Source organism: Endocarpon pusillum, assembly GCF_000464535.1.
Source record: "Endocarpon pusillum Z07020 unplaced genomic scaffold scaffold3676, whole genome shotgun sequence".
Taxonomy (NCBI): Eukaryota; Fungi; Ascomycota; class Eurotiomycetes; order Verrucariales; family Verrucariaceae; genus Endocarpon; species Endocarpon pusillum.
In genome coordinates this window covers 41904-66407 of record NW_006916348.1, presented here as the reverse complement: position 1 = coordinate 66407, position 24504 = coordinate 41904, and the positions used below count along the sequence as shown (strand labels likewise).

Genomic DNA, 24504 nt, shown 5'->3' with positions numbered 1-24504 from the left:
CTTGCAGTCTATTAGTTACACAGTTGCCGCCACCTGACCATCTGCAGTCAATCACACCCCTCCACTGATTGCCCGTGATGGCCAAGAAGAGAAAGAATAGAAATAATCGAGTTCCGTTCACTGTCGATACCACCAAGGAAGGACAAGCTACTGCTGTCATTGACTATGGCACACACCCCCACTCAAGTGTATGCACAGCTCCCGGTGTTCAAGTATCAAACCTTTGATCAGTCGTGCATTTGTTACTCTACTATTCCTACCTCACGTTCTTCCAAGAATGCGGTACGATACTACGGCCCAGTCACTGACCTTGCGCCCAAGCCCAATGAATTGCCTAAAGAGACCCCAGCGGAGCCCGCTACAGCAGAGACACCAGCTGATCCAAAGTTGGATTCAACTTCTAAAGCCGAAGGTCAGCATGAGTGACAAGCTCTCGTCCAATCTTTCAAGCTGATCCTTGATTAGAACCATCAGGTGACATTCCAGTAGAAGCTACTGCTGAGAAGAAGGAGGAGGACGCCGGAGGGGCTGACCCGGAGAAAGATTCAGCACCGGAAGCTGCTACCGATGCTGCTCCAGAATCAGGAGCACAAGTCTCCCCTAATGATTCTGCTGGCGAGAAGACTGAAGATGCCGGTGGACCAGAAGCTGCTGAAGGTTCGTAAGTGAACACAACTACCTTTGAGGATGCTGACACCTCACAGCGCCTGCGGATGCCACGGTTGGTGCTTCTGCCGACGCTGCCGACGATACCCCTGCTGATACTCCTGCCGACACTGCGGATGCTGCCCTTGCTGATACTCCTGACGCCTCTGCTGATGCTGCCCTTGCTGATTCTCTTACTGATACTCCTGGTGGCGGTGACTCTCCACCAATGGACTCGGCCGCTGACGCTGAACAAGACGAGGCTACCAAGGAGGATACTACTACCGAGGCTAGCTCTGCCTCTAAAGCAGATGTCGGAGACCCAGCTTCCGAGGAGATCAGCACTTCAGAACCTTCGACCGATGCAACTACCGTATCTGATGATGTAGCTACAGAGGACAGCGAGAAGACAAATGACGCTGACACTCCAGCCGATATTGCCGAAGAGACTGCTCCAATGGCGGAGACTCCGGCGGAAGCATCCGACGAAGATGCACCACCTGCTGCTGCCGAATCAGGTGCAGAAGAAGCCGAACAGAGTGCGTCGACTGACACTCCTGTCGAAGTTGATGTCGTCGTTGTGGAACAATCCACGGAAAATGGCCCAGGAGATGATCCTGCACCTGCAGAAGATGTAGCCGCAGCTGAAGGAGGTGCCCCAACTGCTAAGTTGGAAGCGGTGGAAGCTGCCCCAACAGAAGATCCAGTACCTGCAGAAGAGCCTGAGCTAGTGACAGAGGCTGCACCGGCCGAAGAATCAACACCCACAGAAGAGCCTGGACCAGGGACAGAAGGTACAGCTGCCGATGAAGCTAAAGGGCCAGGGGAGGCGGCACTACCTGGAGCTTTCCCTGCAGATGAGCCTGCACCAGTAGAAGGGGTGTCTGTGGCAGAAGAAGTCCCTCAAGTAGAGGAAGCCACTCCTGCAGCAGATGCGGCAGCAGCAGAAGACACCCCAACACAAGAGGAACCACCAGTATCAGGGGAAACTCCTGGTGCAGAACCTACAGCAGAAGAGACCCCAACAGCGGAAGGATTGGCACCTGCAGCGGACGAGTCAGCTCCTGGAGCGGAAGGATGGGCATCTGCAGCGGATGAAGGATGGGCACCTGCAGCGGACGAAGGATGGGCACCTGCAGCGGACGAAGGATGGGCACCTGCAGCGGACGAAGGATGGGCACCTGCAGCGGACGAAGGATGGGCACCTGCAGCGGACGAAGGATGGGCACCTGCAGCGGACGAAGGATGGGCACCTGCAGCGGACGAAGGATGGGCACCTGCAGCGGACGAAGGATGGGCACCTGCAGCGGACGAGCCAGCTCCTGGAGCGGAAGAATGGGCACCTGCAGCAGAAGAACCAGCGCCTGCGGAAGAACCAGCTCCAGCGGAAGAACCAGCGCCTGCGGAAGAACCAGCGCCTGCGGAAGAACCAGCTCCAGCGGAAGAACCAGCGCCTGCGGAAGAACCAGCTCCAGCGGAAGAACCAGCGCCTGCGGAAGAACCAGCTCCAGCGGAAGAACCAGCGCCTGCGGAAGAACCAGCTCCAGCGGAAGAACCAGCGCCTGCGGAAGAACCAGCTCCAGCGGAAGAACCAGCGCCTGCGGAAGAACCAGCTCCAGCGGAAGAACCAGCGCCTGCGGAAGAACCAGCTCCAGCGGAAGAACCAGCGCCTGCGGAAGAACCAGCTCCAGCGGAAGAACCAGCGCCTGCGGAAGAACCAGCTCCAGCGGAAGAACCAGCGCCTGCGGAAGAACCAGCTCCAGCGGAAGAACCAGCGCCTGCGGAAGAACCAGCTCCAGCGGAAGAACCAGCGCCTGCGGAAGAACCAGCTCCAGCGGAAGAACCAGCGCCTGCGGAAGAACCAGCTCCAGCAGAAGAACCAGCTCCAGCGGAAGAACCACCAGCACCTCCGGCAGAAGAACGAGCACCTACGGCAGAAGAACCAGCGCCTGCAGCAGAAGAACCAGCACCTACGGCAGAAGAACCAGCGCCTGCAGCAGAAGAACCAGCGCCTGCAGCAGAAGAACCAGTAGCGGAAGAGCCACCCCCTGTAACAGAAGATGTACCAGCAGCCGAAGAAGCGGCACCACCAGCAGAAGAGGTTCCAGCTGAAGCAGTAGCAGTGGTCGATGATCCGGCTCCACCTTCATCCCCCAACGCCGCCACAGAAAAGAAACACCATCGTCATCGCAGCGGAGAATATGTTCGTAAAAATCGGCAGTCCAAATCCAGCTCCGACCGCGATAATGGCCATCGAGTCCACCTCCAACGCAGCAAGAATGATAAAGGTCTCTTCAAGAACCAATTGGCCGTCGCAGTGGGCCAAGCCAAGGAGAAGCAGAGAGCTAAGCATTCGACTACTGAATACAAGGAAAGGAAACGAAAAGAGGCCGAGGCCGAGGCTCAACGAGAAGCAGAGCGAGAAGCCCGCCATGCTGCGCGGAGAGAGAAGAGAAAGGCCGAACGAGCGGCTGAAGCAGCAAAAGCCAAAGCCAAAGCCAAAGCAAAAGCCAAAGCCGAAGCGGCTGCCGCGGAAGAAGCCGCCAAAGCCAAAGCCAAGGCCAAGGCTAAGAAAGTAGAACTTGTCGAACGTATCACTCTACCTGTCAGCCCATCATATGAATATCGCCGGCACCGCCGCCGGACCTCCTTCGCCGAATCCAGCAGCAACAGCAATGGTACCGGTGGCGCCAGCAGTGCAGATGGGAGCACTGACCCACGACCAGGCCTCCTCAGACGAATGACCACCGGTGAAGGTGTCACAAGCGGTAAATTGCTTCGTCTCAATACCGCGAAAGCGGTTGAGAATGTAAGACCCGCGTTAGTGAGCCGGACGAGCTCGAGCCGATATCATACTACGGATAATTACTACGAGGAGGGGAACAGAGAGAGGAGGAAGAAGCACACCCGTCGTGATAGTAGTCCAGACTCGAGAGGTCCGGCTGGTGATGGTATGGAAGAAACTAGGCGCGCGATGATCCGGTCTTCGAGGCGGAGAAGCTCGAGGGGTCCGTATAGTGAAGGTAGGGAGGAATTGCCGATTGTCAAGGTGCTGGGAAGTCTTTTTGGAAGGCGCTGAGTACCATCTTCCTTTCTTTTCCTCTGTTTCAAGTCTTGCTTTGTCTTCTTGCGTTCTGAGCGGCTATCTGTATAGTACTTTTGTATTTTATCTCTTTTTTCATCCTCCACATTGCTATTCCAGTCAGATGTTGAATCTTGTCAGTGGGGGTTTTTGGGGTGGGGGGGGTTTCTATGTACCAAATGAGAGGGAAGCGAAGCCCGGAAAAAATTGCCATTCAGTTTATTGGTTTTGACATTTCCTCCTGATTTCTCCTTCATTTCTTGTATATGATCCTTACGGCCGGGGGACCATGGAGATGGGAAGTTCTCGGAAGATTGTATGCGGGAGAGGGTGGAGTCCTTTAATGGAGGAGGAAGAGGAGGAGGAGGATTGATAATGATTGCTGGCGACCATGTCATATCACTCAACGCACACCGCACACCGCACACCGTACGTTATCGTGTCACGATCAAAATGCAGAATGAAAATAATGATTACTTATGCAAGGAACACAAACCTCCCCCCCCCCCCCCCCCCCCCCCCCCCCCCCCCCCCCCATTTCTTGATCTTGATCTTGATCTCGATCTCGATCTCGATCTCCCAGATCCAGGGGTTCCTCCCTGCGAAAAGCAGGATCCACTTCTGCATGTGGCGGCTTAGTGTGCCCGTGTGCGCCGGATCACTTCTAACGTACTTCTCATTTTTTTCTTCTAGAATTTCCTTTTCGATCCGCCGCGTTTGTGTCTTACATCTCGCATTTTGCATTTTGCATTTGGGCTTTTCATGGCAAGGAATAGAGCTAGCCAGCCAGCTAGCCAGCGGTATATTAGTGTGTGGACGTGTTTTTTTAGGTCCTAATTGCAATTTTGTTTGGATTATGGAACATGCCCCAAGTAAGCAATGGCAGGTGAAATGAGTGGGAAAGAGGGAAGATGTGGGGGTTGGGTGTGCAAGGGCGGTGCTGGTGGTGGTGGTGATGTTCTGGGTTTAGGAGGCTACTGGGAGCTATTTATTTGTCCCTTGCTTCATGGCATGGTATGGTCTGCGTAGAGCTAGCCAGCTAGCTGGTTCCCAATGGAACCTTTTTTGGGTTGTTTTGTTCTATGCTGCTAGCTGCCTGGTAGGCACTGTTGTTGTTGCTGCTGCTTCTGCTTCAAGGGAGTCAGAGAGATCAGATGTAGGAACGGAATGGGACGGGATGTCACGGAGCTGGATGGAAGATGATGCTTGATGGGGAAAGGAAGTGAATCTTGGTTCACTGATTTGTTTTCGCGGCTGCGGTTTAGGGCTGGGATGTCTACTTCTTTGCATTGCATTGCGTTCTGTGTGAAGACTTTCAATTTTGGTTTCAGTTGTGGAATTATTATCTGCTCAAACTTGCCTGAACTTCATGTCTTTGGAGTAGTGTATCTCTACCCGAGCATTTCATTACTCCGTCATCTCATCTTGTGGAGAAGCACATCTAACCCAGCACTTTCTCAGCAGTGGAGACTAAACAGGCAGATCTTATTAGTACCGTTCATATGGCGCAATAGCGTAGAATGGAGGTAAGGAAGAGTAAGTGATCGCGGGGCTTACCAGAAACACCAGTATTGTCTGGCTCAATGTAGACATCTTTGACTCTGCCGCTCTCGATAGTGATGGCGTATCGCTTGCTGCGGTTCTGGCCGAAGACCTTGGCACTGTCGAATTCGGTGTCCAAAGCTCGGGTGAAGGCACCAGATGGGTCGGCAAGGAAACGGATACGGCTGGATTTGTTGGTGTCAAGGGATTCACTCCATGCTTTCATGCTGGAAGAATGGATGTCAGTATATCTCAGACTGCAGATGATTTGTTGAAGAGATGACATCTTCAGGGTTATGTAAGAACAGTCACAGATGAAGACATGACAGTAACTGGAGGTAGTAGTGATAAGGCACATCGTGCTAGCTGTGGCCAGACCTGCTTGGAGCTAGGGTACTTCTATTTGTTCATGGCGAACTGTCTAGGACAGCATTTGTAATAGAAATGATGATTAAAGATAGGTCAGAGTACAGCCGAAGCTGCATCCTGTCAAGGTATAACACTGCATATCAAGCTAAAGATGGGTAGACCTACACAAAGGGATCGTTGACTGAAACGACGAAGACCTTGCCAGCGTCTTTGAGCTTGGGGTGGTTGATGTAGCCAGGAACATGAGAGTTGGAGCAAGATGGACCTGATACCTCAGTCAGTTTCAGAGTCACGGTACTGATTGCTAGGAGGAGCATACTGAACGCCGCAGGGACACCAATGATTAGAGCATTTCCAGTACCGATCTCCTTGTGGAGTTCGACGATGTTACCAGGGGAGTCTTCGACTAGGGTGACTTCTGGAATAGTATCACCGGCTTTGACCATGACTGCGGAAGTCGAGGAGAATAGTCTGGCTTTGTTGGCGGTTGATGTGGAGAGGTAGAAGTTGTTGGTGTTGCGAAGCGGTTTGACAAGGTGTTGTAAGAACATGGTGGCAGACATATTTTTGAACGATCAATAACAACTTAGTGAATGGGCAGAGATGGCGCAGAGTAGCTAGCGTGATATCTTGAGGGAAGGCACAACTGGCGGAAGTAAAATGCAGTACAGTAAACACTCAAACAAGTCGTGAAAGCTGGAGGGAACGGAGATATCCAGACATTCAACACCTGACCCAGTATTCCGTATTTATGAAATACGAAGATACCCAAGTAGAGGGACCCTCTCTATGATTCTAGCTGCTGCTGTAGTGCTGTAGTGCTGTGACGATGTGACTACGTATCAAGACTGTAGAGAAGTGGTTGTCTTTAGATTGTTGAAACGTGACCCCTGGTCGAGGAGTTTAGACAGACTGCAAAGACCGACATGGTGCTGCATCTCCCCACCATTTCTCCGCGGTCACATATTCCATTCTCCTGCACTGCACAGGGGTTTCGCGCGGATAGTTGCAGACACTTGCAATGATTACTACGTAGTACAGTTGCTTGTCTACATAAGTAGCACGCTTGACTTGCTTCCAGGTTGCTGGCCCCTGGTTACTCTGCTGCGCCACACACGTTCGTGCTTAGGTCCGACTTCTACCAATCGCACTGGGGATGCCACCTACCCATTTTGGCGTTGGGACCTTGACCTCTCTGACATAAACGTCCCGCATGCCTATCGAGCATTGCTGTGGCGAAAGAGAATATTCTCAGACATGTGCGATAACTGAGGGTTGAACGTAAAAAGCCGTACCTCACTGTGATTATTGTTTACTGCTGTGCATCGGACCCCCTTCAGCGGAAGTGATCCGATACACTACCATCTATATACCACATTGTATAGCTGTCATGGACACCTGCACGGCCGGGGGCTCCGAGAACGATTCCTCTGATGCCACATCGAATCGAACGAGGGGATGAGGGGAGGGATCTTTTTGCAAAAGTGATAACGCTTACAAGCGAGGAGCATGGGTATATCTTAAAGATAACTCGCCATACGACAGCATGACCTGAGATTGGAAAGTATGTATTATCTTACAGCTGGGAAACCCCTTCCTGTAGGTGCGATGGTGTGAAAGAGCGGATTATGATTGCCAAATAGGAACATGGTTCAGCTCTCCGGGCACACCGCCACATGTGGATGTGGCGGTGTCAATCCCCCTTCCAACTCACCTTCCAACTTTCAAGTGCACGACGAATCATTGCCCCAGGGTGACCAACTCGTTCAGCTGACTATAGCGAAAACTGCAAAGAGAACCTTGTGCGAACAATACCCAGCTGCACAGGGAGATGGATTAAGGGAGATGAAGATACATGACACTTGATAGCATATCAGGCGTTGCAACCTCTCCAAGTCCAAAGCACTCTCTACGTTCGCTTCGGGGCTTAATCACATTTTTTGACTCTGGCACCATCGGCACACCATCGCTCGATTCTCTCCCAAGCTCGGCACCGGCCCCTTGTCACCTCGCTAAGCTTCAACGGGAGCACAATTGGACCATCACCGCGGATAGCGCAGCCACAACCCACTTGTGGTTCATTTTGTGCCCATCTTTGATCCCGGGCTGCATTTTAGACTCTGCCAGCCGATTCCATCCTCCCCCTAAATTGGAGCTAATTCCTGTCGGGACATGGCCATAGCGCTACATTTTCAGCCAGCATCAAGGGTGCCCCGTCCGTCACTCGTTGCATGGGTCAAGCACAAACCGGGAATAGTGAGATCTGATCGTTGCTTGCAATTCGAGCCACTTGACAGGCTTCTTGTACATACCGAACTGCTCAATCACCATTCTTCAGCATTCTCTCCCTCTCCTCTCCTCTCCTCTCCGCTCCACTCCCGACCTCCCGTGCCGACTTCCAGCCTACACACTTCTCGATCTGGTGTTGTTCTCTCGGAAGGTTTAAGCCACTGCCCCGTTGAGGTGCTTTGGCTGCTCATCGACCTTTCTGGGAGTCGGGCGCCACAACGACCTTTAACTGCGGCGCTATCGCATTTCCCTGCGGTGAGAGCCCCAGTTGCGCGTAGTCAAAAGAAACGACAAGAATATTCCTGGAGCAACTGGTAGTCAAACGTGTCATTTCTCCCTTCAGCATCGACCACCGATCACTGCCAATTGGCATATCGGGTGGCCTGGCGGCCTCACCCACAGTCCTCTTCCTGATCTTCCACTGGCAATCGTGCCGTACCCCCTAAAGTAGGCATCTACGCCGTGCGATCTCGAGCTTGCAAAGGTCATCCTACCATCATCCGGTTCCATAATGGATGGACCAGCCGGCACGGCTTCGGCCAATAACTCTAGCGACTTCGTGAGTCAAGAAATTGCGAAATTGCGAAATCACATGTGTAGAATATTGGCTGATAACCTTACAGGTGCGCAAGCTATACAAGTAAGCGGCTTATCCACGGGAATCAGCATGAACACCCTTATTGTACGCGAAGATACACAATGCTGACATACTGGCATAGAATGTTGGAGGATCCTTCATATGCGTCAGTCGTGCGATGGGGTGATGAAGGAGATAGTTTCGTGGTGCTCGAGGTGGGAAAGTTCTTGTCGGCATCGCACTGATGAGGCATCACGTTAACCTTCGACGATCGCAGAACGAGAAATTCACGAAATCCATTCTTCCAAAGCATTTCAAACACAGCAATTTTGCGAGCTTCGTGCGGCAATTGAACAAATACGACTTCCACAAAGTGCGGCAGAATAATGAAGAAGGAGGCACGTCGCCCTACGGCCCAAATGTTGGTGTATACTCGTTAGCACGGAAAGGTGACGCTGACACGATTAGGCATGGGAATTCAAACACCCGGAATTCAAGGCCAACAACAAAGACTCGCTGGATAACATTCGAAGAAAAGCTCCTGCCCCTCGGAAACCGTCCGCTATGAATGAGGGCGAGATTCCGATACAACAGATAGATCTGATGAATCAGCAGCTGGTTGCTCAATCGCAGCAACTCGAGCAATTATCGCAACGATACGCCGAGATGGCTATGAATCAGCAAATGGTGCTTCAAGAAGTATTACGTGTGCAAAAAACCGTCCTCAACCACGAGCACGTAATCCAAAATGTCATGACCTTCTTGCACTCTGTTGATGCGAAGCAGAGAAGGGACAGCAAAATCATGTTCAACACAGGTGACACAGGCCAAACCGCTCAGCTGACACCAACCAGCCAGAGTATCGCCGTTCCCGAGGATGAGCCCGCATCACCATTACAGCACGCGAGCAAGCTTTTGAACGAGAGCAACGCTGAAGGACAATTCAATCTTGCAAGCATGGAGCAGTTACATGATCTCTCCAATAAAACTCCAGGGGTGATGTCGACGCCGCCGGCCGATCAGCATATGCGTAATGCGAACAGAGCTCCTCAATCTGCCGATTCAAGCTCTACATTGGGATATGCCCGCCTCAACAATGGTGAATTAGATCAAGTGGTATATCCAATGGGAACCAACAATGGAATTGACCCAATGTACAGCGAACATGTTAACAATATTCCTTACTCATTGCCACCAAAAGAGCTCGATCCGTCGGATCCAAGGAGACATTACGCAGATGGTAGAAAGAAGAGCACATTCGCCGACCCTGGCTGGAGTAGGCAGCCACGTATACTACTTGTCGAGGACGATCCAACCTGTCGACAGATTGGTGGGAAGTTCTTGTATTCTTTCTGCTGCGTGATTGATTCTGCTGTGAGTACCTTGGAGATGCTATGTAAACTTGTGCTAATTGCCTCAGCTTGATGGCCTCGAAGCCGTGAATAAAATCCAGGAAGGTGTCAAGTACGACATGATTCTCATGGACATTATAATGCCTAATCTGGATGGTGTATCTGCTTGCCACCTTATCCGGCAATTTGACCGTACGCCAATCATTGCCATGACTTCCAACATCAGAAGCGATGATATCCAAATGTATTTCCAGCATGGTAAGCACCTTACCACAATGCCTGTCTTTCCATCGTTAACAACATCTAGGCATGGATGATGTTCTGCCTAAACCATTCACTCGGAAATCTCTTCTCGACATGCTCGAGAAGCATCTCTCACACCTCAAAAGGCTACCTCCAGGAATGGAGCCACCTCCTTCCGCCACCACTTCTTCGATCCCTCAGTCATCTACTGGTCAAAGTATCAAAGACGACGCCTCTTCACCTGCTCAATCACCAGCAGGCTCCATGGGCAATTGGCAATCTCCCGGACAATATCCAGGGGTATCACCTATCCATACCAACATCCCTACTCAGTATGCCCAGATGGCCAACCACAGCCCGTACGGTACGAGTCCGCACACACCGATAACAGCACACATACCGGGGCGTCAACAACAACCATACCAACAACCCCAGCAGCAGCAGCAGCCGCAGCATCGACGCCAGATCAGTGAAATGTCAGGTGGAGTAACAGACATGAATGGATTTAACAAGCGACAGCGTGTTTATGTTCAGCCCGGTCCAAGTATGGGCATGCCGGGTGGGCCACAATAACCTTGGTCATCGATGGGCTCATTCGATGAGCTGGTGAAACCAGTGGGAATCAGGGTGTCATATGCTTATGTTACCAAACAACGCAGATCCAATCGTGGTCTTGAAAGCAGGATGGCGAGAAAGCTAAAAAAAACGGGCAGCAACGTCTTCTGATACCCTCCATGCAACATGTACCATGGGGGTTGCACTCATCACCTGCTGACGCCGCGAGAAAGGTGGAACCACCCCTAGCTATGTCTTGGCATTACCAGCATAATTACAAAGTGGTCTGACTGGCTTTTGTGGGCCACACGCTGAATATCTCGACATACTACGTAGTATACTGGAGAGTCTGGTGCTGGGATCGACGATAAGCTTATACTATTTAGAGGACTTGAACGAGAGTCTTCTCTTCCTTTGCAAGATGCCATCTGTTGCATTGCCAGGGGTGGCCCCGGGTCTTGACAACGGCATGACATAGGTGTTTTGCTCGAGCCATTCTATTGGTTAGAAAAGTCCGGCCAGTCTTGTTTTCGTCGTATTGACGAGATATGGGTGGAGTTCCAGCTGGGTGGAAGCATGTCTACCGCTGATACAACGAATGTCCGATTATCTACATACGTGTGGGAAGGCCATTCTTTGCCTCTATCGTTTCTGGCCCATTCGCATTGGCTGGCATCAGATGTCTGTCTGTACACATGGAGGGCTGCTCCTATCTTCCTGGTCTTCCTCTGACTGGGAATGGGTATGATGAGAGACCCGTTTGCTGCAGGCTGAATAAACGCGACCGAACCAAGGCTCCTTCGCCGACACTTCGTCTACTGCTGTTCTGTTCCACTGTCTACTAGTAGCAGGGCAATGACGCCCAGATTTTGAACACCGGCCATTCTCAATTCCTGTTTTACGCTTTCCTCGAGCTTCCAATTTCCTCTCTATACTCTTCTTACACCTTTCAACAGGTCCACGATTGCGATTCGCTCTCACCGTCCTGCTCCTGGCCTGCTCAGTCTTCACACACCTCCTCTCTTTTCGTCTGTCCCTGTTCAATGCGATTCTCCTGACCAGCAAGGCTTGGCCTTTCCTCTATCATATTTCTACCTTTGCCCGATTCTGCCCTCATCCCCTTTACCAAAATACAGTCCACTTACAACTCAGATACCATAACCCTCCCTCATCATTTTCTTCTCCTCCCTGTCTCCTGCATATCAAACCAATTCCTCACGTTGCATCACCATCACTCAGCCACTCACTCCATTCCACTCCACTTGGCTTACACCCTCATCGGCATACCACTTACACCTCATAACCCGCACCCAGCCGCCCTTGAACCAACACCTCACCCCCTTCCCCCTCCTCATCACGACATATACTACCAACCAACCAACCAACCGTGAACACCCATCCATGCAGTTCCCCAACCAAAGCCAAAACCCACAAAATTCCACCTTGAACATCTCTACAAGAGACCAGCAACCGGTAAACCCAACGTTATCACCATGACCCCCCTAGCTCTACGTCCCAGGATACGACACCCACCTGACCTGCTTCAAGGCAATCAATCGACCAAATAAATCGCTCTCAGCCAAACTGACCAACGCTAACCAGTCAGTCAGCGAGAAAGCACCATGTCCAAATGCCCGCTTCCTATCTCCTCCCTCTGTATCTTCACTGGAGCAGTTCGATCGATCAGTCAACTAGTCAATCAATCCCGTGACCTGACTCCCTCGGTCGCGCATCGTGGTCATGCATGCTATGCGAGGATTGAGTGAAGCGGAGGAGGAGGAGGAGGAGGGGGAGGAGGAAATCGGCGGGAGAGAGCGAGATGATGTGTTATATTGGGAAAGGGTGAAGTTCAAACCGCTAGGGATAGGATATGACAGTAGCGTTGAAGTTGAAGCGTCTTTGGTTGTTTACTTGTGTCTTGCCTTGTCTTACGCTTCAAGTCGTAGTGGTCTTGCAGGCAGGGAGTGGAACAGCGATATTGTAGAACCTTGTTCTGTCCTTTTCCCAATTCAAAATCAGATAGGGTCGGGTTTCACCTCCTTCTCTTTCTCCTCTCCTTCCTCTCCTCCTTCTTCAACTTCTCCTTCCTCTACTTCTTCTTCGTCTTCTCCTTCCTCCATACATCGATTGAGGGGTATCTCTTAACTTGAAACCAGGAAGCCAAAAGCCAAGCAGAGACATATACAAAAGCGCAAGGATGGAGGGCAAAAGCAGAAAGAAAGAATGGGGATATTAAATCTTCATGCCCTCGACCTGACTCCCCTCCAACACCACAATCCCATATGGATCGCGATCGACCCTCGACACCTCGACATTGACACTCTCATCCGCGAGCGCGTCCTCTAATTCCTCATTCACGACCGCCCTGTCACCGTCACCATCACCATCCTCCCCCTCCTTATCCCCCCTCTCCAAATACTGCGCCCTAACCCTCGCCCATTCCTCCTTCAGCAACCCCTCCAACCTCCCCCGCATAACCGCATGCAGGAACCCGCGTTCACTGTTACTATGGAACAAGCCGACCACACACCCGCCGCGCTCCGTAACCGCGAGCGCATCATGATGTGCCAGTTCACCCGTGAAGATAAGATCCGCGCCACAGTCTTTTAGTACACCGGCCCCACTTCCCGGACAGACGCCAACGGTGCGGATCATGATGTCCTCGACTTGTTGGTCCTGAGGGATGGCGACGGGGAAGCCCTTGGGCGTGCCGACGCCGAAGGCGATGCGCTCGATTAGGTGGGTTAGGTGTTGGGGTTCGGTGTGGGGGAAGGTCAGGAGGCGGCCGAAGCCGGTGTTGTCTTGAGAGTAGGAGGAGGGGGAGGGGATACTGGAGATTGAGGACATAGGCGAGGGGTGGAGCACTGTGCGGGTGTGGGGGAGGTAGGTCGTTAGCGGGTTGTTTGAGTTTGAGTTTTGGTTTGAGGAGGATTGAGGGTAGACGGGTTTGGAGTAGGATCGCTTCATGTGAGGCCGTTTTGTGCTGGATTTGATTGCGGAGCGAGGCAGTGCGACATCGTCATTGAAGACGTCGTCTTCGGATTTTGGTTGCAGGTCGCTGTTCTGTTGTGGGTTCTTTGTCTGGGATTGACTGTTGCTTTCTCCATCTGGAGGTTGTGCTGTTTCCTGAGGTATGGACTCCGCCTTTGAGACACTGGTCGTCTTCTCTGGCGGCGTCCCTGTGACAATATCACAGAGCCAATCTGTCATACCGCCGGGAACCGCATCCACTGCTGTGTGCGGGCAATACACACTGATCCCCTCGAGTGCTAGCCGGAGTAGAGAAGACTGTTGAGAGTCGGCAAGGGTGAGGGACTTGAGGCCACGGAATATGATGGGGTGGTATGCGACGACGCAGCAATGTTTGTTCTCTATGGCTTCGCTTGCAACAGCCTGGGTGAGGTCAACGGTGAGCAGGACTGAGTTCATCTGCCGGCGAAGGGAATCGAAGGGTGCTTCGAGGAGGACTGAAGCCAAAAGATTAGCATAGAGATCCGAGCCCCGCAGGTCGAGACTCTCTTACGTCCAGTGTTGTCAAAGGACTTGTCTGCCAAAGCCTCTGGATATAGTCGCCGCATCGAGCTAACCACAGCTTCAGTGAAGGGCGAAGCCGCTGAACTGGTGGTGTAGGAGATCATGTTGCGGATGGAAGTGTGGCGAAGGGATCGCAAGGGCCGAAGTCTGTTCATCCAGAACAAGCAAGCTTGCCTGTTAATAATCTTGGAAAATAAAGCCAGTTGTTTATGCTGCACGACGTCCGCCTTGACATCTTCCTCCTCGATATCCTCCTCTCATAAATATCCTCCTCATGTCCTCATTGCGAACTTAACACCAGAGCCAGCCGTTAAGATAGGACAAGATATACAAAGGTCAGCCACGTCTATAAGCAATTTCTAGCTTTTTCTACCCAGTTTTAGTGCGTAAGGAGTAATTCTGCTCCACAGCGCCAACAATTCAAGGGTAGCGCCAAGAAATCCTCCACAATTTTGCAACGCACAGTACGGAGTACTCTCAATAACGTCTTTGACCGACAAAGGCCAGCATACGAGTACGATGCCTGATGCCAGCACTGAGAGGATAGTCCCCTCTAATACCTTTATAAATAGGTGAGCATAGAACACTCGATGTAAGGAGCGGGAGAACTCTCTATCTATGCCCATCGTAAAGCGCCAGAAGATAAGCCAACTAACGATGTCTATACTTTTTCTCTTATCCAACGAGCTTCATTGTGCGAATGGGAGATGCGTTTTCCAGTTGTATACCACAGGAAGGAGCCATCAAAGGGAGGCGGGAAATCTATCTGAAGCACATTGGCAAATAGGTCACGGTTGAGCCGGGCATCTATGTGCCGAATTTGAAGGGAAACTTTCGGGGCCTCTTTGAATGATGAGGGTGAAGGTTGAAGACAGTGTTTGTGTCTTAGACGGATTCGGCATGTTAGGGACTGAAGGAGGGTGGCACCATCGGTCGACAGCGGACGGCTTCAAGGAGGTAGAGAATATTGATCACTGGGTTGATGCCATCGCTTAGCTTGAGCATCCTCAAGGCAACGTATAACTCTTCTCCATTCCCCTGCTCCAGGCGGAGGATATGATGAAAAGTAGGGTTACCCAGGCATCGGGCTCGATGAAGCCCAGCCTGAAAAGAAGACCATGCTGGATGAAGCTGGGCCTAAGAAAAAAACATGGGCGACTGGATAATAATTCAACAAGTTGAAAGTGAAACGAAGAGAGCAGGAGCAACAATCTCCAGGGAGTTCAAGGTCAGGCAGTGCCCGTGTTGCAGCCACATACTGCGTACCTTCCTAAGAACATGTTTTAGGAAAAAACCCACACCTCGAATTCTCATCTTTTTTCATCTTTTTTCATCTTTTTTCATCTCCATTCCCTCCAACCTTCTCTGCAATCTCCCAGTCTTCTCTCCTCATCGACTCATAGTAGTTGCTACTCTCCTGTTTCAGTCTTGTTCATCTCCCTACGACATGACGACTTCCAATAATGACCAACAGGCCGGTCAGCCGCCCACGCCCCAGCGACGTGGCAGGTGATGGCAATGGCTCCCACGGAGGGTTGCAAGATCAGTCAAATAGCGTTTGGAAAGGTACGTCACATCCCTTTTCACAATATGGTGCATCACTCATACTAAACAGATGTTTTTCCTATGATACCGGCTGCTGCCAGGCTTGTTCGACCTCATGTCCAGCCATCCTACCCTACTCGTGCAGCTTGTGAGGAGGACGTGCTGGTCAAGCTCGTTGAACAGAATTACAGCTGGCCACCAGTCGAAAAGACAAGGCCAGAGAGGGTCCAACGCTTCCTCAAACGCTGCATTTTCAACTATCTTTTCACACAATCTACTTCTGATAACACTGTCACGATGAGTAAGCCATACTTACATGTCAGCCCTTTCCTCACGCTAACAGCCACATAGCCGAACAAACAACGGTCATAACGGGGAAGAAGTCTACATCCACCAACATTCACCAGAAGCATCCTTCATCCGCCCTGTCAACAGCCAAAACCCCAGCAACTCTGTCGTCTGCCCAAACCCCATCAACCCCAGCAACTGTCAGAGTCTTAGCAAGCCCGTCGACTGCCAAACCCCTAGCAACCTCAATGACCTCTCGCATGTCAAGACGTGAGATGCAGGTGCTGGGAGTTATGGATTCCCTCGATAATGAGCAGGAGATTGCCTTGGCCATGTGTGAGACCTGGACTGTATGGCCAGCCATACCATTAACGCGTTCCTCCGAGTGGTCTCCATCCCCAACTGGGCGCAGCATGATTGGTTCTATTGCCAAGTCCTGGCTCCACATCCTCTCCAAGAGCCCAGCGACCTCCTAGGAATAGTATCTTAAAAAGGCCGGGATTCGCTGACTTCTCTTTCGGAGCCTTCTTCTTTCTTCTAGAAATTTTCTCTTTAAGGGCGTTTAAAATTCTGCGGTTTGTTGAATCGCGCACTGGATCACTGCTCCCATTAACGCGATGTGCCTCCACTTCAGTCTTCCGCTGTGGCTGTGGCTTCGTCACAGGGCTCTTGAAAGAAGTGTCTTTATGGTGTTCGGGTTGGGAAGGGCGGGTCCTGATATGCCCGTCGACAAAATAACGTTGTGTATGTGCCATCACGACGCCAATTCTCGGCAGGAGTCAATTGGTATTTATGTGAGCAGGTGAAATGCAAATCACAAATATAGAAGGATACCCCTTAGGTGCCCATCTTGACAAGAAGTCTGAAGGTACAAAATAAAGATATTTGTAAATGAGGTTGCTGGTCGCAGCCTCTGAGGACAAGATTTATTAGTTAAGCAAGGAGTCATGTGCACCAATAAATGCCTCAGAACCTGCCAACTCCGGGCAGCTGACAAACTGCCTCCGCGATACGAAGATGAAGTAACAATGCTGATCCTCGCAACTGCGGCTGAACCTTCCATCTACCCAGGGCAATGCCGATATCACATCAATATCCGGATTGCTTCAAGTCAACTTTGAGTGAAGACTGTTCTCTCAGTCCCCAAGAAATGCTTTCTCGCTTCGTCCTCAGGCATAAGTATTGTTAGCTTCCAGCTAGAAATTTGGTACTTAACATAGCCTTAACAAATTTGCACTTTACTGAAACGACGTTAGTCTGTATGATTCTCAGCACAGAGCCAATCATCAGGATTATTAAGGGGCCAAGACTTTCAATAGCTCCGGAGGACGCCCGACCCTTGTATCAAAACCTAGCCATCAGTAGCTCGCGCTGACAATATTTATGCCTCCTACCGTAGTAATAACTATGGTAGCGGTGATTCGAAAGCTGCAGAAAGGATGCCAACATTCGTACACAAGTACTCGCCTCTTCATCCTTCTAGGCCAACCTCTTTGACTTCGGCTACTAACGCTACAACTCCTGACACTGTGTTATGCTTGGATGAATATACGCAACAGCCTTGCCTTGCTCCATCCGTGATTTATGATCACAAGTAACCACTGTCTGGAGCTCAATCCGTTAACCTTTCCACATCTTACATATCTTGTTCCCACCCAGTGGATGGTTCACTCTGCCTAGTCCTAGGTTTTGGCTACGTAGGTACTATTAGATCCATCGAAAGTCTTGCTTCGTGTATGGTCAAGCAATTCTATCATGGAACTACTCAATCGAACGTCTCTGCTAGCATGCTTCTGCTATTCCATCTATATACTCTTAGTGCTCAATACCAAGATCTGAGGGCAACTAAACGTGAGGGCGTAGGCCCGGCTTAAAGCGCTATCCAGCAATGTCGGAATCCGCCAATGTACGCACACTTGTAGCCTCCTGTCCTCACTGGTAATTGCATCGCTATGTAAGCAATGTGGTGCAAGGCATCGTACTTTTCCATAGCTGCTGCAACTATAGTCAGAGCTGCCCCCAGCTCACTTTTTTCCCTTCGTCTACTTTCAATTCTTCAGTCTTCATTCTCCACCCTCCATCCTCGTCTTGTCCCAGCATCGCCAACAGGACTTCGGTCACGAAGTTCACCATGACAAATGTTGCAAAGGAGTAGGTACCTTTCCTTCCTTGAGGTACCGGACCTCTTCGGCACGACATGAAAGCAGTCACTTGAACTTTCTTGTTTCCTTTATTGCTGCTAGTGATTCCATGTACAGATCAGACCCTGCGTTGGACGTCACTCATCTTGTTGGCTACCTTGACGCACAACTTTCATCACCAAAGCACGTCAATCAGGTTCTAGCTTCAAGAAGTGAGGCTTTCAAGGTTCTCAACCGTGGGGAAGATCCATCACTCTCCTTAACTGGAGATCAACATGTTTGAGCGCACATCCTCGCCTTTATCGTCGCTGCCAAACTCCCAATTACAATTACCGCCTCCTTCGGATGCTCGAACACGCAAAGCCTACCGCCCTGCACGCGCCCTCCCCTTCGAGCTCAATTCACACATCACCATTTACTTTGAGGAAGCTCTCTATACACAGGCATTCGCCCTTCTGCAATCCTTAGTCTCCTCCTCCGCTCATGCCAATGTCAACGAACCGACTTTCGTCCCGTCAGCTGCTCAACTCGCCTTAGCTTCGACACTCACCGTACACCCAGCCCTGACCACAAGAACATCGAGCAAGGAGAGGTGGAGCCAGGCTGATAGCGCCTTACGACTGTTGAGACTAGTCAGTCAAGTAGTGGGACCTGCCAATGCAGGCTTCAGGCATGCTTTCAAGTTCCTCAGATTCAAGTTTGGAAGTACAAGGAGCAGTGGTGGGCAGATACTGAGAAATAGTGAAAGGGGGGAAGCAGCAGAGGATGGATCTCGACTCGACGATGGCAAGATAGAGAACCAATATGCTCAAGGTGAGAGTTTGTACTCCCGTGCCGAAGACTTCTGGCATGCCGTCGGTTGGGCTTTCAATTGCAGCAAGCTGCATCCAAAGCGATGGGAGAGATGGGTCCTATGGCTTGATTGGATGGTCACTGTTCTTGAAGATGACTGGCGTGACCGGGAAGAAGTAGACTCAAAAGGTAGTCTGATCTGGTCGTACATCAGCCATGCATCCGGCGGCAGCGGTCGCAACCGAAGAATACTTAGATCAATTTTTGCGAATGGAACCACGAAAGCGGTCAACGAGTTCAGACAGGTCTTCAGGAACGAACTAAAGGAACCAAGGAAAGAAGACGCCGAAAGGGTCAAGAAAAGGGAGGTTGATGTAGATGTGGAAGCTGAGGTGTATGGAGACTATCTGGCAAAGGACGAAGATGAGGCATCCGAGGACGAAGCAGACAGTACATTCTTCGCGAAACGGACGAGAACCAGAGATCCCAGCTTAAGAAGGGTCACGTCTAAAGCAAGCGCCAGCAGCCTGAACAGTGCCTATGACGAAGGTGAGGAGTTGAGCGAAGACGGGCCAGCAGTTCTCGGAGGCAGTGACAGCCTGAGGCTACGCATGAGATTGCTGCAGCTGCTTTCTGATGTCTCTATCAAGCTGCCCGATGATTTCGAGACTGGGAACAAGCTATACACCATGTTTGTAGAGTTCATCCGCCCCCTTCCCCTTGCCACATTTCAACGCGTCATCTCACCTGCTGCGGTCCCAGAAACCTTTTCCATAGATGCGCAAACGACGCTCTGTGAATTTCTTCTGACACGATCGTTACTGGAAGCTGCAGCCCCCAATACGGCTGAACCATATCTGAGGCAGTCCAAGATGGAGGAGTGCTACCTGCCCTTTGCTGCAACCTCGCCCAGCGTTGCAGACAATGCCAAGGTCTCGCTGTGTCTCGAAACCCTGCTCCGGCATCTTTTCATGGCGGGGAAATTGACCATGCGGCCAGCGCTCGAATTCACCATACAGGAAGGTATTCAGAACAGGTGCGAGAAGGCAAGTGACGGAGTCAAGAAAAGTGCATCTGCTAGAAGAAGGGATGAGATTGCCTGGGCGTGGCTTTTGGAAAGTGGAGAACGCTTGACTGACATTCTGAGTCGTCTTCAGCCTTGAACAAGAAAGTAGCGGCGGAGAAGAGGATGGAGATTATAAAGACGCAAAACATCGGTTCCTAGCGTATGCATTCAAATAAGAATAACTATGTAGCATCAAGGGTCGTCCGGCCCTCCCGAGAACAATCCTACCCGCATGCGATGACTCTGAATAGAAGTTAGCGGCCTGCTTTCTGTCTGGTGACATAGGACCTACCCAAGGTAGTTTGGGGATCACCACCGCCATCAGCGCCAGGAAGTTGATCGTAAAGTACGTCAGGTCGTAATGCGTATAGTGTGTGCTGAGGAGGAAAAGGATTATTGGCACGCTCAGGAGGAATTTCTTTGCAGGGGTGTATTGGTCTCCGTTGTCGATCTGCTCCCACATATTCAGGTTGTCATAAGCTCCAGCGTTGAACTCGAACGGCACTCCTCGGACATAGTGGAACATCAAGTAAGAGCCAAACATGTAGCTGATGTTGGTGAGTGTCCACGAAACCTCCTGGGTGAAGCCTGGTATGATGTCGAACAGTATCTTGAGGGCGACTATGAGGACAAAGTGGATGGTCCAGGCGCCTGAGGATCACTTGTCAGCCTTCTCCCCTAGCCTTTCCTGTACTCGCCCTGAGGTGGTTTCTTACCCTTCGCATTAACCCATTGTGAATTGAGGTTTGGCAGAGCGGACTGGTCGCTGATATGCTCTAATGATTCTGGTGGTTCATGATAGATGATGCTGCTCGACCTTCGTCTCCTCCCACTCTTCCCCGAGCTCATCCTGAAGTCGGACCCGAAATTTTCCGAGGCAGGCTTGGTGTCTGCCTGGAAGGAAATGGTTCGTTGAAGGGTGAATGAAGACAGTTTGGCGGTGTTCAAGATATGGCAGGATAAGGAGTATCAGGGCAGAGAGACAAGGCTTGAGGAAATGTCTGTTGTCTGATTGGGTGTCAGTGATGTGTCTCTTTCAGGTATGGAGCAATACACGAGGGGACAGTGCAGGTTCTACCTTGAACAAACTATGCTTCCCTTCCACACACTTTCTATGCGAGGCAATCTGGTGAAGTACACCACTTCCAGAGAGTGTTGCAGGTAGACAGCATGTGTATAGAAGTCACCTCACTCCGCAGATAGGTGGATGGGGAGTTGTATAATGATGGTACAGGAAGAGCAAAGAATGGTTGAATCCTTGCTGACTTGACAATAATGACCGTACCAGTAACTCCGAGCAAGTGGATACAACGCCGAAGTTTGGTTTAATTTGGTTTAGTTTAGCCGGGTGGTCATAGCTCTGGCGATAGCTCGGCTATTACTCGGCTATTACTCGGAGGCTCGGTTATCGACATGATGATGCCAAGAAAAAAGCACAGCCGATGCACTGTGTGGAATTTGGAACTATGAGTCTTGGCAGGCGAACTCACCACTTTTGAAATGCGAAAACAACACAATCTTTGCGCCCTATTGCTAGTACTTGATGCTTAATGTTACGCCATGATTCCAGCGACGAGGACTCTCGCACTATCGCTATAGGCACAAAACGTGCGCGCGCAACTACTGGCCTGCATCGCATCTCTTGGAAGCGCACCAAATACAGGCATCGCGTCGGCTATCAAGATCTTCGAGATTTTGTGCCAAGAGGTGGCCATTTTGGCCTTGCACCTCTTGCAGAGTCTCGACTTCCTGAGGATCCTTTGGATGATCTCGGTCAGACTTCAGACTTCTCCGGATCATCGAGTGATTACCAGATACCGCAGAGTTCTTCAACAATAGCCATGAACTGGAACAGCAGTGCACAGAGCTCAATCAGAACCTCGCTTCGAGGTGGAGGCGGCGACCTTGGTCAAAACCGTCTTGCTACTGGCTTTCGCTCACGCGCTGGGCAATCCAGCGGTGCGCAAGGCCCTCACGATGTGGTCGAAATCTCAGATGATTCGGGGGTAGAGGATGGTTCAGAAGGAGGCATTTTGCTGAATGTTGATGCTTCTTCTAGGGTTGAATCATCTACTGATGCGGACAACCCTGTTGAAATTTCTGGAGACGAAGACGGCGAGGCTGATGGCAGCCCGTCAGAGAAGGCAATGGCCTCATCCGACCACGTCAAGGCTGAAAAGCAACGCCTTGCGCCAAGATCCAACCGGAATGTCACCCTGCAGGCACAGTCTTCAAAACAGTCCAACATGACCTCGCCAATGTTTCAGATAGATGCACGTCGCGGCTCTCGCATTCTGGCAGACTTAAATCCAGAAGATCTGGAAAAACAAATTAAGTATACTCTTTTTCATCTTCCTCGTGATCAGATTGACCTTTCCCGACCTGTCGTCTGCACTGCTTGTTTAACCGAAGGTCATACTGACGAGATCTGTCCTGGCCTACTCTGCTCAAGCTGTGGAGGTCCCACGAACCACTCTACCCGTCTATGCCCAAAATGTGCTAGATGCTCGAAGTGTAAAGACCGTGGCCACGACGTTACTACATGCAGATCCAAGCTCAAGAACACAAATCCAGAGCCTTGTGACTTTTGTGGAGGCGCAGATCATGATGAAGTGTCCTGCATTCAGAGATTCTTTCCTGCTCATACTGAACTGCCAGGAGGTGATCTTCAGCTCTGGATTTCTTGCGCTCAGTGCGGCAGCAAGGATCATCTGGCTGGTGATTGCCCGGTTCGTGGCAGTAGACCCGCGTCGGCATGGTCTTTACGTGCTTACAGTCGCTACAACATCGTGAACCTCAATCTCCAGACCGGTGCGCAAGCGCGAGAGAAAGAAGCTGAAAACAAGGGAATCAGACCGGAGGGTATGCAGATAAAAGGTCGCGGAGCTTTGAGTACTAACAAATATCCCAAAAGAGGGCAGGCTGCAGAAAATGCTGGCTTGCAATTTGGGGATGGCGATGACGAGGATTTCACTACACGTCTGGCCGACACTAGGTCTAGACGTCCTTCTCCACCTCGTAGTCATATTCACTTTCATGACAATGACAGAGGTCGTATGAACCGTGGCAACGATGATCATCACTACAGACCGCGACCAGATAGAAACGAACCACCGAATGATTACAATCGGAACAACTCGTCTTTGTCTCACGATTATCGGGATCGAAATGGGTACGGCGGAGGCAGAGGCTACCAAGACGATCGCGACTATCGCAGCCAACGTCCAAGATCGAGGTCGCCGCCACGATTTAACGGAGGCGATTCCTGGAGACCACCGCCACCGCTTCCCAGGGGTCCTCCACCGCAAGCATCACTACCTGCCAGACCCGCACCTCCTCGCAATCAACAACAGTCACAGAATCAGAATCAGAATCAGAAATTCTCGAAGAAGGGAAAGCGTGGTGGAAAGGGTGGAGGAAATCGTGGAGGTGGCGGTGGAGGAGGAACCGTTAGGCCCATGCCATCTGCTGCCAAAAATGCCTGGAACAGAGGACGACTCTGAAGGCTGTCAGTCCCACCAAAGTCTTTTGCCGCCTTTATCATTTCATACAATAGCAATGGCGATTGGGAGTTCGACGAGGGCTCGTCAGGGCCTGCTTGTCGTTCTACTCCTACTTGGTCTATCAAGCCCACGCATGAATATGAAAGGTTGGACACACACAGGCACCTAGTGATTGATGACCGTCGGCGTCGAAGATGACAGAACCTCTTCTATTGATTGGGCAGATCTCCCTTGCACGCACGAAATTACATCGCAACCGCAACGCCTGACTCGTTTATTGTGTGGTGAAGCAAACCAAGCAAAACACAAATCCAGACAACCAATGTACGATCGTTAGCTGAAAGTCCACTTCCTATCTCGCCAGATGATTGCTTCGCTTTTCTCTGAATGACTCCAAGATGGCATACGACCATGTCCATGGTTCTAATACTCCGCTGCTCCCCCTTCTATTCTACCAACGACCATCCGCTCAGCTCTCTCCGCCTCCTTCAATCCCCCTAAAAACAATATCTAATCCTCCTTCTCCCACCCCAAATCTTCTCCTCCGTCTCCCCCTTCACCCTCCGCCTTCCATCTTCTTGTCGCTGCCATCGATAGAATGCTCAATTCCATCAATTCCATCAATTCCATCATGATTGAAACCAGCGCTGGGTTTGTGCTAAGTACTTCGGATGGGATAGCCACTCCCCACCTAGCTTCCCGAGAGAAGACAAAGCCAAAAGCACTAGTTGGATTGCTGGCGGGTGAGATCAGGAGTTGGGGCGATGAGCACCGTGGGCGCGGTGTTCTGTACATCTTCTCGCTTCGCTTCGCTTCGCCATCGGAGGAGCAAGCAAGGAAGAGGACATACACACATGCTCAGGCTGGAACACTCGTTTAACTAACCAGCCTACTCACCGAGTTTAATCATATAAGGTTAGCTTCAGGGCTGAAAGTTAGAGTGGAAACAGAAATCAGAAGCGAGTGTAACCATTCAGCCTG

At 51.0% G+C, this 24504-nt stretch overlaps 8 protein-coding genes across 8 annotated transcripts; 5 read left to right on the top strand and 3 right to left on the bottom strand.

Annotated features, from left to right (window-relative positions):
* Window positions 1–165: 165 nt before the first annotated feature.
* On the top strand, window positions 166–3724 carry EPUS_05316 (uncharacterized protein; the record flags this gene model as incomplete). The annotated part of the gene is made up of 3 exons (XM_007804895.1): window positions 166–412; window positions 466–657; window positions 705–3724. The coding sequence occupies 3 exons, from the start codon at window positions 166–168 to the stop codon at window positions 3722–3724; spliced, it is 3459 nt and encodes a 1152-aa protein (XP_007803086.1).
* Window positions 3725–5168: 1444 nt separating this feature from the next.
* Window positions 5169–6189, bottom strand: EPUS_05315 (uncharacterized protein; the record flags this gene model as incomplete). Its single annotated transcript, XM_007804894.1, has 4 exons — window positions 5169–5197; window positions 5285–5496; window positions 5804–5903; window positions 5958–6189. 4 exons carry the CDS (start codon window positions 6187–6189, stop codon window positions 5169–5171), a joined length of 573 nt encoding a protein of 190 aa, XP_007803085.1.
* Window positions 6190–8438: 2249 nt separating this feature from the next.
* EPUS_05314 (uncharacterized protein) lies at window positions 8439–10672 on the top strand (the record flags this gene model as incomplete). Its single annotated transcript, XM_007804893.1, has 7 exons — window positions 8439–8486; window positions 8551–8567; window positions 8647–8719; window positions 8782–8925; window positions 8973–9878; window positions 9925–10114; window positions 10164–10672. 7 exons carry the CDS (start codon window positions 8439–8441, stop codon window positions 10670–10672), a joined length of 1887 nt encoding a protein of 628 aa, XP_007803084.1.
* Window positions 10673–12886: 2214 nt separating this feature from the next.
* Window positions 12887–14292, bottom strand: EPUS_05313 (uncharacterized protein; the record flags this gene model as incomplete). Its single annotated transcript, XM_007804892.1, has 2 exons — window positions 12887–14121; window positions 14178–14292. The coding sequence occupies 2 exons, from the start codon at window positions 14290–14292 to the stop codon at window positions 12887–12889; spliced, it is 1350 nt and encodes a 449-aa protein (XP_007803083.1).
* Window positions 14293–15651: 1359 nt separating this feature from the next.
* EPUS_05312 (uncharacterized protein) lies at window positions 15652–16497 on the top strand (the record flags this gene model as incomplete). Its single annotated transcript, XM_007804891.1, has 3 exons — window positions 15652–15754; window positions 15804–16034; window positions 16085–16497. 3 exons carry the CDS (start codon window positions 15652–15654, stop codon window positions 16495–16497), a joined length of 747 nt encoding a protein of 248 aa, XP_007803082.1.
* A 1940-nt stretch (window positions 16498–18437) lies between these two features.
* Window positions 18438–20117, top strand: EPUS_05311 (uncharacterized protein; the record flags this gene model as incomplete). The annotated part of the gene is made up of 1 exon (XM_007804890.1): window positions 18438–20117. The coding sequence occupies one exon, from the start codon at window positions 18438–18440 to the stop codon at window positions 20115–20117; it is 1680 nt and encodes a 559-aa protein (XP_007803081.1).
* Window positions 20118–20212: 95 nt separating this feature from the next.
* EPUS_05310 (uncharacterized protein) lies at window positions 20213–20869 on the bottom strand (the record flags this gene model as incomplete). The annotated part of the gene is made up of 3 exons (XM_007804889.1): window positions 20213–20263; window positions 20313–20671; window positions 20737–20869. 3 exons carry the CDS (start codon window positions 20867–20869, stop codon window positions 20213–20215), a joined length of 543 nt encoding a protein of 180 aa, XP_007803080.1.
* Window positions 20870–21570: 701 nt separating this feature from the next.
* Window positions 21571–23523, top strand: EPUS_05309 (uncharacterized protein; the record flags this gene model as incomplete). Its single annotated transcript, XM_007804888.1, has 1 exon — window positions 21571–23523. The coding sequence occupies one exon, from the start codon at window positions 21571–21573 to the stop codon at window positions 23521–23523; it is 1953 nt and encodes a 650-aa protein (XP_007803079.1).
* Window positions 23524–24504: the final 981 nt, after the last annotated feature.